Here is a 16,410-nt window from a genome sequence, read left to right on the forward strand (position 1 = left end):
CGTTTAATTCGACCTAGAGGGCTCTTTAGTTCGAATTCGGTACTCCACCCCGACGAGGGGAGTAGCGCTAAATTCGACATGGCTATCTCGAATTAGGCTAGGTGTGGATGCAAATCGAACTTACTAGCTCCGGGAGCTATCCCACAGTGCACCACTCTGTTGACGCTCTGGACAGCAGTCCAAGCTTGGATTCTCTGACCAGCCACACAGGAAACGACCCGGGAAAATTTGAATTCCTTTTCCTGTCTGGGCACTTTGAATCTCATGTCCTGGTTGGACATCGGGACGAGCTCAGCAGCACCTGAAACGATGCAGAGCTCTCCAGCAGAGGAGTCCATGCAATCCCAGAATAGAAAGAGGTCCCCAGCATGGACAGACCGTGAAGTCCTGGATCTGATCGCTGTGTGGGGCGATGAGTCTGTGCTTTCGGAGCTGCGCTCCAACAAACGGAATGCAAAGACCTACGAGAAGGTCTCCAAAGCCATGAGAGACAGAGGATACAGCCGGGATACAACGCAGTGCCGCGAGAAAATCAAGGACATGAGACAAGGCTACCAAAAAGTCAGAGCGGCAAACGGACGCTCCGGAGCACAGCCCCAGACATGCCGCTTCTATGAGGCACTGCATGCCATTCTAGGTGGGTCTGCCACCACTGCCCCACCAGTGACCGTGGACTCTGAGTATGGGATAGTGTCGAGGGGCAGTTCCTCGGCGATGTTCGCCGATGGGGAAGATGAGGAAGGGTTTGTGGAGGACGACGCAGGCGACAGCGCTTACAATACCACTTTCCCCGACAGCCAGGATCTCTTCATCACCCTCACAGAGATCCCCTACCAACCCTCCCCGGCCGTTAACCCGGACTCAGAATCAGGGGAAGGATCAGTCGGTAAGTGCTATAAACATGGAAACATTTATTTTTTAAAAAACAAGAATAAAAAATATGTAAAAACTATATAAAAACTTTTCCTTAACAAACCATATAAAGAGAAGGTCCACACATATAGGGATGGAACAGAAATCCTCCTGGGACAGTTCCACGAAGCTCTCGGAGAGCAGCTCGAAAAGTCTCCGCAGGAGGTTCCTGGGGAGAGGTGCCTTATTTGATGCTCCGTGGAAGCACACACTTCCGCGCCAGGCCATCGTAATGTACAGCGGAATCATTGCCTCCACCAGCATTGCAGTGTACGGTCCTGGTCTGTGCAGGGATTCGAGCAGCATCCTCTCTCTCTCTCTCCGAGTGACCCGCCTCAGGGTAATCTCGTTCGGCGACTGCTGCATCTAATTAGGGCAATTAGTGTACTGTTACTATTGTGAATGCTTGACTTTTACTTTGCATAGCAATGACCTTCGTTTAACAGCCACGTGTTGGAGGCCACAGAGGAAAAGCATACAGTGATCTTTCCCGTGCACAGCCGCGAGGGGCTGGAACAGGGTCAGACTTTATGCTTTACAGATTGCCTTCAGCGGGAGGGCACAGCTATCCATTAACTGTTAAGCAGCCTATAGTGTAGTGCTTACCAGGCCTGGCTGCTACACGGATTCAGCTGTACCGCCCCGCTTGTCCGATCTCCTGTGCAAGACCGCAGCCAGTGAAAACGTATTCCGAAATCTCGAACTTGTCCTGAGAGCTCGTGAGACTAGGTGCCCTGTATGGTCTTGTTCACAGAAACTGACTAGACTGTGTTCAGTGTTCGCAAACATGTATCTTTTCAAGGAAATCACTTCCTTTTTCCCATCACACAGCTGCGGGTCTTTCACGAACTGCCCCGGCATCCCCCTCACAGAGGCTGGCGCAGATTAGGTGGCGAAAGAAAAAGACTAGGGACGACATGTTCTCGGAACTGATGGCTTGCTCCAGAGCCGAGGCGGCCGAGCAGAGACAGTGGAGGGAGACCCTATGTCAGCACCAGCGCTCACACAGCGAACGGGAGGACAGGTGGCGGCAGGAAGACCAGCAGGCGACTCAAACGCTGCTTGGGCTAATGAGGGAGCAAACGGACACGCTCCGGCGCCTTGTAGATGTTCTGCAGGACCGCAGGCAGGAGCAGAGAGCCCCCCTGAACTGTATCTGCAACCGCCTTCCCCCGCCACAAAGTCCTGTCCCCCCCTCAACAAATCACAAGAAGGAGGGGCGCTAGGGGCCGTGCAAACTGTCACTCCACCCCAGCAGAGCGCTCATGTACCAAACAGCTCTCATTCCCTAAAGTATGAGAAGTGCTTCCCTTCCTGGATCACCCAGTCCCAAATCCAAGTTTCATCCCCCCACTGTGTAGTTGAGTATTAAAAGTAGTTTGTTGTTGTTCACTGTTTCCGTCACGTTTTCCTTGTCAGAAGACTTTGTGTGAAGGGGGGTGTCATAAACAGATAGTTAAGGGTTAAAGTCTGTTTTACCTGTAAAGGGTTAACATGCTGTACCTGGTGACCACCTGACCAGAGGACCAATCAGAGATAAGATTTTTTCAAATCTCTGTGGAGGGAAGCTTTTGTCTGTTTTTTCTTTGTTTGTCGAGAGAACTCTTTTTGGATCTAAGAGGACAGTCATGTCTCCAAGTTCTCCTGGAGTAGTTTCTACTAATTAATAGTGAGTATTAATTAGAAAGGCGAATTAGTCTTATGATTTGATTTCTATATTTGCAATTGTGTGTTTGCTAAAGGAAATGCTTTATTCCTGTTTGCTGATATTGCTTTTACTGAGAAAAGGGGGAGGGGGAATTCTCTCCAGAGATTGATAAGGTTATCCCCTATAAGTGTCCAGCTTGGGCTCATAAAGATTCTGTATTTTCTTTTTGTTCTCTTAATAAATTCTTTTCTTTTCTTTGGACTTGGTTAATTCCTTCTTCTGTGGAAATTCAGGGGAAGGTGAGGGGGGAAGAGACAGTTCCTCCTGGGTTTGATTCAAGCAGTTTGAATCAGTTATCTCTCTCCTAGGAAAAGGGAGGGGGGAGGAAGCAGGGGGAATGGTTTGTTTCTCCTGGGTGTAAGAACTCCATGGATTTGGGGCTCTTGGAATCCCCTAGGATTTTGGGGAAGGACTGTCTCTCAATTCACATTTCCTAATTGAGTGGTGGCAGCTTACTAGATCTACACTAGGATTTTAGTTTAGAGGGAAACCAAGTCAGGTCCCCACATTGGAGCCGAACAGCTCCAAGTGGGGGTGAGACCTTTGACATGGTGGCATGCGGGTCCTCACCTTGAAACCCCCCAGTTTCAAGTGAGGGTAGACCCATGACAGGGGGGGAGGGGGTTTTTTAATTGCATAGGACAGCCTCCATTACCAGGGTACAGACTTGGGGGCAGGATCAACAGCAGGACACACACAGACTGCAGTCACTAGGCACTAGGGTCATTCTGGGAGGTGAATGCTGCCCCGGGTCAGTCTGTGAGGTGTATGCTGCCCCAGGGTCCTAGCGCCTGACATCCACAAATGGCAAGGCAGGCTGCCCTTACCATGCCCTTCCCCCCTAGCCACGAGCCTCTCCGATGCCCTGAGCCCCAGCAAGAGCCCTCATCCACGGACACATACTCACCCTTCCCACACACCCCTCACCCCTTCCTACGGCCCAACCCCCAGTCCAGAGCCTGCATCCAAACTCCATCCCAAAGTCGGCACCCCTCACCCCTTCCTGCAAACCCACCCCTTCCTGCACACCCACCTGCAACCGTCCTCCCCCCAGAGACCGCTGTAGGAGCAGGAGCCTGTCATTCCTCTAGTGTAGAAGCGGTCTGGACATCAGTGCACACCGTACCCACCACAGTCCGCGTCCATGTTTCAACCCTTGAACAGGAATTCATAATTAAAGAAAACTTTATTAATAATCAGTGTTCCATTAAAGTTATTTTAAAACGTGTGTTGGAAGGGGGGAAACCTGGAGAACGGGGTATGTAACCGCAGATCGAAGTCAACAGTCACTGAAACAGGCTCAGGTTCACCTTCTCTGTAAATCAACTGGAGAGTCATAGGTTACCCTGCTCTCCGAGGAACCTATCTTTCAAAGCCTCCCGGATGCACAGCGCTTCCCGCTGGGATCTTCTATCGGCACGGCTGTCCGGCTGAGCGTAATCAGCAGCCAGGCGATTGGCCTCAACCTCCCATCCAGCCATAAAGGTCTCCCCCTTGCTCTCACAGAGATTGTGGAGCACACAGCAAGCAGCAATAACAACGGGGATATTTTTTTCGCTGAGGTCCGAGCGAGTCAGTAAGCTCCGCCATCTCCCCTTGAGACGTCCGAAAGCACACTCCACCACCATTCTGCACTTGCTCAGCCGGTAGTTGAAGAGCTCCTTCTCACTGTCCAAGGCGGCTGTATAGGGCTTCATGAGCCAGGGCATTAGCGGGTAGGCTGGGTCCCCGAGGATCACTGTAGGCATCTGCACATCCCCAACCGTTACTTTGTGGTCCGGGAAGAAAGTTCCTGCCTGGAGGCGTCTAAACAGACCAGAGTTCCTGAACACACACGCGTCATGAACCTTGCCCGGCCACCCGACGTAGATGTTGGTAAAACGTCCCCTATGGTCCACCAGTGCTTGCAGCACCATAGAAAAGTAGCCCTTTTGGTTAATGTACTCGCTGGCCTGGTGGGCCGGTCCCAGGATAGGGATGTGAGTCCCATCTATAGCCCCACCGCAGTTTGGGAATCCCATCGCGCCGAAGCCATCTATGACGACCTGGACGTTTCCCAGGGTCACTACCTTTGAGAACAGTTGCTCAACGATTGCGTGGGCTACTTGAATCACAGCAAGCCCTACGGTAGATTTGCCCATGCCAAAGTGGTTCGCTACTGACCGGTAGCTGTCTGGCGTTGCAAGTTTCCAGAGGGCTATGGCCACTCGCTTCTGCACAGTCAGGGCTGCTCGCATCCGGGTGTCCTGGCGCTTCAGGGCAGGGGACAGCAAGTCACAGAGTTCAAGGAAAGTGCCCTTACGCATCCTGAAGTTCCGCAGCCACTGTGATTCATCCCAGACCTGCAGCACTATGCGGTCCCACCAGTCCGTGCTTGTTTCCCGGGCCCAGAATCGCCGTTCCACACCATGAACTTGACCCATTGCCACCATGATCTCCACTGCGCGGCGTACCCTGCTTTGTGACAGGTCTGCGCCACTCTGTGACTTCCTGTCCTCACCGCGCTGCCGGAGCCTCCTCGCCCGATTTCTCAGCAGCTGACTGTGGAAGAGGTGGACGATAAGTTGCGAGGAGTTGACAACGGCCATAAGTGCAGCGATGATCGCAGCGGGCTCCATGCTCGCAGTGCTGTGGCGTCCGAGCTGTAAACGACCAGAGAAGGGCGCGAACAGATTTCCCGCCGGCGCTTTCAGGGAGAGAGGGCGGGAGTGACGGTTCAATGATGACAGTTACCCAAAACCACCCTCGACACATTTTTTCACCCAGCAGGCATTGGGGGCTCTACCCAGCATTCCAATGGGCAGCGGGGACTGCGGGAACTGTGGGATAGCTTCCCACAGTGCAACGCTTCCAAAGTCGACGCTGGCCCCGTTACTGTGGACTCAGACAGTCGAATTAGTGTATGTAGTGTGGATACACAACTTCGACTTCATAAGGTCGATTCTACAAATTCGAATTAAGTAGATTCGAAATAGTCTTGTAGTGTAGACGTACCCTCAGACTCGTCCTAGACCTGCAAAACTTCAACAAATTCATAAGGAAGCTCAAGTTCCACCTGGTCTCCTTTACCTCCATTATCCCCTCCTTGGATCTAGGTGACTGGTATGCTGCTCTTGACTTGAATGATGAGTACTTTCACATCTCGATTCTTCAAGACCACAGGAGATTCCTCCGGTTCATGGTGGGACAGTTCACGGTGCTGCCCTTTAGTCTGTCATCAGCCCCTCGGGTCTTTACAAAGTGCATGGCAGTGGTCACGGCCTTCCTGAGAAAACAAAGGGTGCAGGTGTATCTCTACCTCGATGACTGGCTGGTCAGAGGCCAGTCCAGATCTGAGATGGAGGGGCACATTCAACTAACACTATCAGCCTTTCAGAGGCTAGGTCTGTTGAACACTCAGAAGTTGACCCTTGTTCCCGCCTAAAGAATAGAATTCATAGGAAGGGTCCTTGACTCTGTCCAAGCCAAAGCCTTCCTACCGGAAGCCAGATTCTAATCTCTGGGAGCAATCATACAGAACCTCAGAAAGCAACCTATCACCACAGTAAGAATCTGCCTGAAGCTTCTGGGGCACATGGCTTCCTGCATGTATGTGGTGAAGTACATGAGGTTGCGACTAAGACTGCTCCAAGTCTGGCTAGCGTCAGTTGTACCATCCTGGCCAAGATGGCTTGGCTGTGGTGGTCACACTTCCCCCTCATGTGATCACTTCCCTCCTGTGGTGGTTGGACCTGGGGTCAGTCTGTGCAGGTGTTCCATTCGCCAAACCTCAACTGTGGATGTCTCTGGTCACTGACGCCTACAAACTGGGCTGAGGAGCTCATCTAGGGGTTCTCAGGTGTCCTCTGGTCTCATGAGGAGCTCTTACTTCACATCAATGTGAGAGAACTCAGAGCAGTACATCTCGCTTGTCAAGCATTGCAGCCTGATCTGGAAGGCAAGTGTGTGTCGGTGCTTACAGACAACATGACAGTGATGTTCTATATAAACGGACAGGGTGGAGCATGCTCCTCTCACCTATATCAGGAAGCCCTCTACCTCTGGGAATTCTGCATAACCTGCTCTATTCATCTCAAGGAGTCCTTCCTTCCAGGGGCTCAGAATGTGCTAGCGGATCATCTCAGCAGATCCTTCATCAACCACAAATAATGGTCTATTTGCCTGGATGTTGTGATGAACATTTTCCAGAGGTGCTGGAGTCCCCAGGTATCCCCGTTTGCAACAAAATACAAGAGGTAGTGCCCACAGTTATGCTTCTTTCAGAATCTCAGTCTGGGCTCGATCTTGAACGTATTCCTTATCCCCCCTGGAAGGACCATCTTTTCTACACATTTCCACCTATTCCGCTCATACACAGGATCCTTCTGAAGGTCAAAAGAGATGAGGCGCACTTGATCATGATAACGTTGGCCTGGCTGCGTGAGCATTGTTTCATCATGCTCCTGAATCTGTCCTTAAAAACACCAATCACCCTGTCTCTGTTTCCGGATCTAATCTCTCAGGATCACAGGCATCTGCAGAATCCAAACATCGAGTCCCTTCATCTCACAGTGTAGAAGCTACATGGCTGAACTCCTTGGAGCTGGCATGCTTGGGCTCAGTTCAGCAGGTTCTGTTATGGAGCAGAAAGCCGTCCTCCAGGGCTATGTATTTGGCAAAATGGAAGAGATTCTCAATCTGGCGAGGCCAGAAAGGGATCTTGCCCTCTCAGGCAACAGTTCCATGTATTCTGGACTACTTGCTACACACCTAAGGCAGCAAGGGTGGCCAGTATGTTCAATTAGAGTGCACCTGGTGGCTATCTCAGCCTTTCAACTGAGAGTGAATGGCAGGTCCATTTTCACTAATGCACTCTGAAGCTGTTTTCTTAAGGAATTGGGTAGGCTATACCCACAGGTAAAGCAGCCTATCCCACCTTGGGACCTTAACTTGGCACTATCGAGACACATGGGGGCCCCTTTTGAGTTTTTGGCGACGTGCTACTTGTCCTGGCCATCATCTCAGCCAGGAAGGTCTTGGAAATCAGGGCCCTTACTTTGGAACCATGATACATGGTTTTCTTCAAGGACAGAGTCCAGCTATGTCCTCACCCGGCCTTCCTTCCTAAGGTGGTGTCAGTTTCACAATAAGCAGGACATTTTCCTCCTGTTTTTTTTTCCCCCCAAAGCCACATGCTAATAGTCAGGAGCAGAGACTTCACTTGCTAGATGTCAGGCGAGTGCTGGCCTGCTACATAGAGAGGACCAAATCATTCAGAAAGACTACTCAGCTGTTTGTGGCAGTGGCTGATAGAATGAAGGGCTTCCCAGTGTCTGCCCAAAGAGCTTCAAGGATTACCACTTACATCCGCATGTGCTACGATCTGGCAAAAAGCCCCGCTCTGGCAGCACACTTCTCAATGGTGCAAGCATGTTCACTGGTGTTGGGCAGTTTCCCATCCAGGATATCTATAGAGTGGCTACGTTGTATTCAGTTCACACCTTCACTACCCACTAAGCCATCATGCAGCAGGCCAGAGACGACGACAGACTTGGCAGGGCAGTACTGCAATCTGCCTGTTGTTGAACTCTAAATCCACCTTCTACATCTGCTTGGAAGTTACCTACTTGGGAAAGGACATGAGTAAGCACTGGAAGACGAAGAAACTGTTACTAAACTTTCTGTAGCTGTTCTTCCCGATGTGCATGTCCATTCCCAAACCCGCTCTCCTACTCCTCTTTTGGAGTTGCCGGCAAGAAGGAACTGAGGAGGCGGCAGGTTGGCAGGTTCCTATATACAGTGCCATGAGGATGTGAATCCAGGGGCCGCCAGAGCTGACCCAACGGATACCACTTAGGGAAAAACATTCCAGTGATTGTGCACATAGTACACACTCACCTACGTGGGAATGGACATGAGCAACACATCTCAAAGAACAAGAAGTTATGGAAAGGTTAGTAACAGTTTTTTTTCTGAGTCTGTTGACCTTATTCACTCCTTCCATTCACTCCTTCCATTCCTTAGAATCATGAAATCTATCATATGACGATCACTTTCAGTCAAAGTGCCTTACATCTTTATATTGGCTACCAATTCCTCCCCATTGGTTAGAATCAAGTTTAATAGGGTTGTCCACCTGGTTACTTCCTTCACTTTCTGAAACAAAGGCAACGTTTACACTACCACTTATGTCGGTATAACTTATGTCATTCAGCAGTGTGAATAAGCCACCCCCTTCAGGAACATAATTTACACCGACCTAAGCGCTGGTGTGGATAATGCTATGTTGGCAGGAGAGCTTCTCTCGCTGACATAGCTACCGCCACTCGTTGGGGGTGTATTAAGTCAGTCGATGGGAGAGCTCTCTCTCGTTAATTTAGAGTGGCTACACTAGAGCTTACAACGGTGCAGCTGCATCACTGTAAGCTCTCACGCACAGCCTCTGTCATGTAAGCTGTTCCCAGCTACTTGCAAGCGAATGACACTAGCCAATATCTCCGGTCCCAGAAACAACCATAGGAACCTCTGTCTTGCACTGTCCAGTTATTCCCACTGGACGCTGCAAGCTTATAAGTTTGTCAATTTTTACAAAGAAATTGATGTGTACCAGGCTTGTTCTCCCAAGGGGAGTTTGACACACTTCAAACAAAATGCACAAATAAACAGATTTATTAACTGTAAAGATAGATGTTAAATGATAAGTCAAAGTCAGATTTGGTCAAATGAAATAAAAGCAAAATGCATTTTAAGCTGATCTTAACACTTTCAGTGTCCTTACAAACTTAGATGCTTCTCACCACTGGCTGGCTCTTCAGCCAGCCTCTCCCCTTTGATCAGCGGTTCAGTTGCTTGGTGGTGGTGGTGTCTTAGATGTAAGTGGAAGAGAGAGAGAGCGTGGCAAAATGTCTCCCTTTTATCATGTCCTTTCTTTCCTTTTGGCTTTGCCCTCCCTAACCCCGCCCCTCAGAGTCAGGTGAGCATTACCTCATCACAGTCTCAGACTGCCCAAAGGAAGGGGGAGGTGAATCCCTCCAGGGTCTAACAGATTCTTTTGTTGCTGCCTAAGCCAGTGTCCATTGTTCTTGTGAGGCCAGGCTGGGTTTCTCTCATCCATGCCTTGACGAGGTGTGAACTGCCTCTCTGTTCTTGGAGGGTTTTTGCATGGACTTGCTTTAAACCATGAGGATACATTTTCAGCCTCGTAACTATATACATGAAATTATAACCTATAACCTAACTATAACATGACTGTGACAATTACTATAACATCACTATAAAAAGCATGCTCAGTGTATTATGAGCCTTCCAAAGACACTCAACATCACAAATTTTACATTGGATACCACACAATCATTTTATAAAGACGAACGTGGGGGTGTAGGGTGTTCCCCCTGAGGTACAGTGTGTCACAGGGGGCTCCTCCCTGCCTGCCGCTTGCCTCCGATTTGCCTCCTCACTGCGCTCGCCTCCCACCTCACCTTCCCGCCTGTGGGGCCTCCGAAAGCATGAGGCTGGGGCGGTCGCCCCGATTTGCCGTACCCAAGGGACGGCTCTGTTCTTGTGTTTTGGATATTTGTTGGTTGTTCTAGAAATGCTTCCTCCTCCTCTTCCTGATTTGGTGGTCTATAGTAGACTCATATCACCCATATTTTTTTTGCCCCTTTTATCTTTACCAGAGACTCAACTGGTCTGCCTCTCTCCTCCTTCTAGACAATGTGCATTTTTCAATTAGATTTTTATTTATAAAAATCTTCACTTTTTGAGGAGTTTTGCCAAACTTGTTTAATATAACTGCTATTCTCATTCCTTAAAAAATCCGTCAGGGAACCTGTGTGAGCTCAACATTATTCTCTGAGTATAATGGAGATTATTCTTGGAGTCAGTAGTAAAATATTTTTTTTGTTATATTTAAGGATCCAGTGTACTCAAGAGATGTTTAAGAGGGCAAACATTGGTTTCTCTAGTCATTCTGTGATCCAGTCTAAGGGGATATGCAGGCTGGTTGTGACCTTTGAAAGCTCAAACCTTCAGTATACACATTGTAAAATATACCCATTTTTCAAATTACTTCTACATTATTGGTCTTAATTCTTTTTAATTCTTTTTAATTCAACGCATACGAGTAGGGTGACCAGACAGCAAATGTGAAAAATCGGGACGGGGTGGGGGGTAATAGCAGCCTAAATAAGAAAAAGACCCAATAATCGGGACTGTTCCAATAAAATTGGGACATCTGGTCACCCTACATATGAGGAACAAAGCCATTAGCGAAGCCAGGTTTTCTAACTAAGTTGGGGAGGGGATGGGTCATTGGTGGTAATTTTTTCAATTGAGAAATATGCTTGAAAAGGCACCATACATACATTTAAAGAGTGTTTGGAGGATGACCACCCCCTGTGCTGCCTTGTGGGTTCCGCCACTGCTTCTTGATCATGTCTTAAATATCCAGCAAGAAATTCAAGATATTCAAGGTACTTCTTTCAAGCAATGACAAAAGCCAGTACTTTGAAGAAATATATTTAATTTACTTAACTATAGGTAGAAAAAATAATCATCAATTTATTCTTACTGGATAGTTCTTGTGATATTCTAAACAACTGGTAGCTTCTTGAAGTTGTTACAAATAATCCTGGTTCATTACCTTGTATTACTTTGCAGATGAGTCCTAGTGTATAATTGAATAAATCATCATTACAGCAAAGGAAGTCAAGTATTAATGAAAACCCAAAGGGAAATGGAGGCCTTGAGAAGAGTATTAAGAAACTGCTTACAGCTCTTTAGCTCTCATAAGCTGATAAGCTTTTTTGAAATTGATTAATAATCCAATGCAATATTTAAAATATATAGTCCTATTAAATAGCTTTAGTATCATGGTTGTTATGAGAAATAAAACCAGAGATTTTTGTTACCCAGTTAAAGTGATTAGTGTTATAAAATACTGACTTAGCATCTACAGAAGTAAGAATGTACAATATATCCCCGGTAGGAACCACCTAATAATGTTTCATAATTTTATTTGACTAGTACACCATTAGTAGTGGCTGTTAGTAAGTGGCAGGGGCTAGATGAATCCCCAAACTTCTCCCTGCAAAGCTAGTATTTTTGAGAATATGTAGCTCCAGCTACTCCTTCTCCTTCCAACAGTGCAATATGGACTAAATCCCTCCCCAAAGTTTTGTCATGTGGAGTGGCCCTTTAAAAAGGCTCCAGGAAGGATGATTTTGTCAGCTGGGCCTGCCAGGATCACTAAGAGGTAGGAAATGGAGGTAGCCAAGACCCCTCTGCTCCTAACCTTCTATGGAGCCAGGAATTTGGTGTTACATGGCTTCACCATCCCATCTGCTTCCAGCAGCACCAGCAGGTTTCCCCAGAGGGGGAGGGATAGCTCAGTGGTTTGAGCATTGGCCTGCTAAACCCAGGGTTGTGAGTTCAATCCTTGAGGGGGCCACGTAGGGATCTGGGGCAAAAATTGGTCCTGCTAGTGAAGGTAGGGGCTGGACTCGATGACCTTTCGAGGTTCCTTCCAGTTCTTGGAGATTGGTATATCTCCAATTATTAAATTTTAAATTTTTATGTCTCAGAAATCCTAAGGATGTCTGCAATTTTGGACCTCAGTACACTGTTTGTGGAGCTGGACAATTGACTCTTTCATGGGAGATGAGGAGGGAAAATTAATAGAGGGTTAGGTATGGCAGGCTCTGGCAGTACCATTATAGTCCTGGACTACAATGACCTTAGAGCATATACACAATAATTGTTCATTGATGTCTGTCCTATTGAAGCTCACACTGGCAAGGATCCACCCCTGCACTGGGCAGCAACAAAGAGAGTGATAGAAACCCTTGTGTTGGCTAGGCATCCAGCAGGAATGGTCTTTTTCTTTTTTCAGGGAAGGAGTCTATTGTTTGAAAGAGCAATGAGGACAATTGATATTTTTCTATGTAAAAAAAGCCAAACTGATAATGCTGCATAGGGAAGTGTTTGGGTATATGTTCTCCATAGAAAGGAGAAATATAAAAATAATTGGAAGTGAGCCACGGATTTGTTTTTTCAGGGAAGGATGAAGGTTGGAAAGGAGGTGAATGTTAAGGCAGCACAGGAGTTTGTTTAAGGTATTTAAAAAACTTTCAAAGTTGATTCAGAACTATTAAACTATACACATGTTTGACTTAATGTTTTCAAATTAAGGGTTGTGGAGCACTTCACAAGTACTTTATGGTAAGTTGACTAGTCATACAATGTTGACTTTCCTCCTTTCTAGTTGAAAAATTTCATTTATACAATTAAAATATATGAAATCCTTTTTCTAATATCTATGTAGATAATTTATGTAGTTGCAATCTTGAGTAGAAATGGTCTTTGCAATTGTGAATGAATGAAGATATGGTCTATGAAAGAATTGTAATGTCTACACTATGAAAAAATTTGAAAATGCTAGCTTCTATCGCCTCACTTCTTTGTTAATGTTCCAGTTATCTCTTCCCTCCCCCCTCTTATTTGTTACTTTGTTTAGCCTTGTCTTAAATTAGATTGTAAGCAATTTGGGGCATGGACTATCTCTACTGATGTTTGTACAGCATCAAGCCCAGTGAAGCTATGATCTAGTTGGGATCTCTGGGTCCTGTCATAATACAAATAATAAATAGTGGTACTAAACAGAAAAATTGAAATTTCTTTGAGTTAATAATAGATTTGTACAATTGTTATTGCCTTTTCCTTTCTGGATCCCAAGTCCACAGCTGTTTCTACTATACTTTGCTAATAATAAGGCCAAATAGATGACTGATCTGCATAGGATAGCTTACAATAGGTTCCTTGTTTTCAGTAGTTACTTACAGAATTGAAATCCATCATTTGAGTGTCTTTGCTTTGAGAGAGGCTTGGAATGAACAAATATTGACATCTCAGCATGTTGTTGTGCTGGTAACTCACCCTTCCAGATTTTGTGAGGGTTGTAGTGTATTTGTGTGTGTTGATTTATAAATAGTGTAAAAATTACTGTTTGGCTGCAAGGAATTCAGTTTTAGTCTATGCTCTGTGTATGAGTAACAACCTCTTGATATAATTGGAAAGTGTCTACTTCATTTTGGGTATTAACAAAAAAAATCACAAATTATGGTGTATAAATATTCTTCATTCAATCAGCAATTTGTCTGATAGTTTTCACTTGCAGGTTTCATGCTTTTTAAGAGGTTATAGTCTTCTCACAGTGCATGTCCTTAATTCCTACTAGCATTAATTGGGGTTAAACATTTGCATTGAAAACCTCCCCCTTAAGCCTTCTGTAATACCGCTAAGAAAATGTAATCAGACAGTAAATGGTTGTGAATGTGTAATTAAATACAGCCAATTTCAGCATGTGAATTAGTTTCATATTAAACAACAAGTCTTGATTTATGCAGTCAACTTACTAATATTGTCCTGGCAAGGGGGTGCTAAAAAGTATGTTAAAATATGGAGAAAGCCAGAGCACTGAAATATTTTACAAGTTGCAACCAGAATCACTGTATTCTAACTACTACTATAGTGAGACCTTTGTGATAAGCATCTACCAATTAGTAGTAATGCTATTCCTCGACCTTTTCCCTTAATCCCCATGCTTGTTTATACTTCTAAAATTGAATGAATTTAATTTGTAATGTTGGTATGTCTCTGTATTTGATATGGTATACTGAGCTCTGAGTCTTCCTTGCCACCCTCAAGAAAGAGCTCCCAAGTTACCTGCTCTTTCCTGAAGAGAATTAAAAGGGAGTGCATGAGGTCCTCAACTAATGGTTAATCTGGTCTCCTGTTAGTGACTGATTTATCAGTGTCACTGGTCCTCTTATTTTTTTTTTTAAATAAACGAAGCTGCCAAATCCTGTTCAGCTCATGTACATGAAAAGTTGTGTTCCTATTACTGCCACTCTTTCCTCATTCTTTCATAGATTCATAGATTCTAGGACTGGAAGGGACCTCGAGAGGTCATCGAGTCCAGTCCCCTGCCCTCATGTCCCTGTGTTGTGTTCACTCCTTACCATCCTGTTGCATTCTGTTACTTGATTCCATGAGGTGCTGAGCACTCTGGCCCAGATCCAGAAAGGCACTTATCCATGTAAGTAGTCACCACAGAAGTCAATGGGACTTCTCAAGTGTTTAAAGTTAAGCATGTGCTTAAGTGCTTTTCTGGATTGTTGCCAGAGTACTTAGTACCTCATAGGATTAAGCTCTTTGGGGCAAGAGCTGCCATTTATTTTATGTTTGTATGTTCCCCAGCTCATTAAAGTAACCAGTCTACCTCTAGCCTTTGCACTTTCAGTCTCCTAACACAGTGGTTCTCTACCAGGGGGTACATCAACTCATCTAGATATTTGCCTAGTTTTACAACAAGCTACATAAAAAGCACTAGCAAAGTCAGTACAAACTAAAATTTCATACAGACAATGACATGTTTATGCTGCTCTATATACTATACACTGAAATGTAAGTACAATATTTATATTCCAATTGATTTATTTTAGAATTATATTGTAAAAATGAGAATCAATTTTTCAGTAATAGTGTGCTGTGACACTTCTGTATTTTTTATGTCAAATTTTGTAAGCAAATAGTTTTTAAGTGAGGTGAAATGTGGGGGTACGCAAGACAAATCAGACTCCTGAGAGGGTTGCAGTAATCTGGGAAGGTGCATACTTCAGCAGGAAATTGAGTTGTGGAGGTTATCTGGGAATTTGCATTTGACTGTAGGGATAGCTCTGAGTACTAGCATCTCTGTAGCAATATGTCAGCAGCAGTTAGCACTACTGTTATGGTACAACAGTGGTAGTCACTTCTGGTTTTAAATGTGTAATTATTTTTTACAGACTTCCAGTGGGTCCAAGGAGATGTATGTGAAGTTCAGCTGATGGTGTACAATCCTATGCCTTTTGAACTCAGAGTAGAAAACATGGTATGCATCTTTCCAAATTGTTCTTTCATCATTATTTTGTGACAATATTTTTTCAATTCTGCACCATTTAATTTTCCAGTATTGTTTATGTAAAGCAAACAGTTAAAACTGTATTAAATCGATAAAGAGAAATTCTCAGTCATATGACATAATTGCCTCATTTAGCCCTTCTCACCTTCTGAACTAGACAACTGATACTAGAAATAAGGCATACATTTTTAACTGTGAGTAATTAACCATTGGAACAATTTACCAAGAGTCCTGGTGGATTCTCCTTCACTGACAATTTTTAAATCAAGATTGGATTTGTTTTAAAAGATACACTCTAAGAATTATTTTGGGGAAGTTCTTTGGCTTGTGCTTTACAGGAGGTTGGACTAGATCAGGGGTAGGCAACCTATGGCACGGGTGCCAAAGGTGGCATGCGAGCTGATTTTCAGTGGCACTCTCACTGCCCGGGTCCTGGCCACTGGTCCGGGGGGCTCTGCATTTTAATTTAATTTTAAATGAAGCTTCTTAAACATTTTAAAAACCTATTTACTTTACATACAATAATAGTTTAGTTATATATTATAGACTTATAGAAAGAGACCTTCTAAAAACTTTAACATTTATTACTGGCACGCGAAACCTTAAACTAGAGTGAATAAATGAAGACTCGGCACACCACTTCTGAAAGGTTGCTGACCCCTAGACTAGATGATCACAATGGCCTTAGAATCTATGAATTATAATGACAGTGAAATGAAATTCTTTGCCATTCAGAGTGCATGGATGCTTTACAATTACTGATGTACAAATCTCGGAACACTGAGGACTGGCGTATAATGGCTGCAGGACTATTTAAATATCTTATGGTTATTCTTGTTTGCTGGGCAATAAC

The 16,410-nt window shown here is 45.3% G+C and overlaps 1 protein-coding gene across 6 annotated transcripts in view; it reads left to right on the plus strand.

Annotated features, from left to right (window-relative positions):
* TRAPPC9 (trafficking protein particle complex subunit 9) overlaps window positions 1-16,410 on the plus strand; it is an 819,600-nt gene that overhangs the window by 80,037 nt on the left and 723,153 nt on the right. For all 6 annotated transcript variants that reach the window (XM_045006039.1, XM_045006043.1, XM_045006044.1 and 3 more), the window contains exon 12: window positions 15,442-15,527. In XM_045006039.1, the coding sequence (XP_044861974.1) occupies window positions 15,442-15,527 (86 nt within the window). The remainder of the gene's footprint in view (window positions 1-15,441; window positions 15,528-16,410) is intronic.

Source organism: Mauremys mutica, chromosome 2, assembly GCF_020497125.1.
Source record: "Mauremys mutica isolate MM-2020 ecotype Southern chromosome 2, ASM2049712v1, whole genome shotgun sequence".
NCBI classification, from domain to species: Eukaryota; Metazoa; Chordata; order Testudines; family Geoemydidae; genus Mauremys; species Mauremys mutica.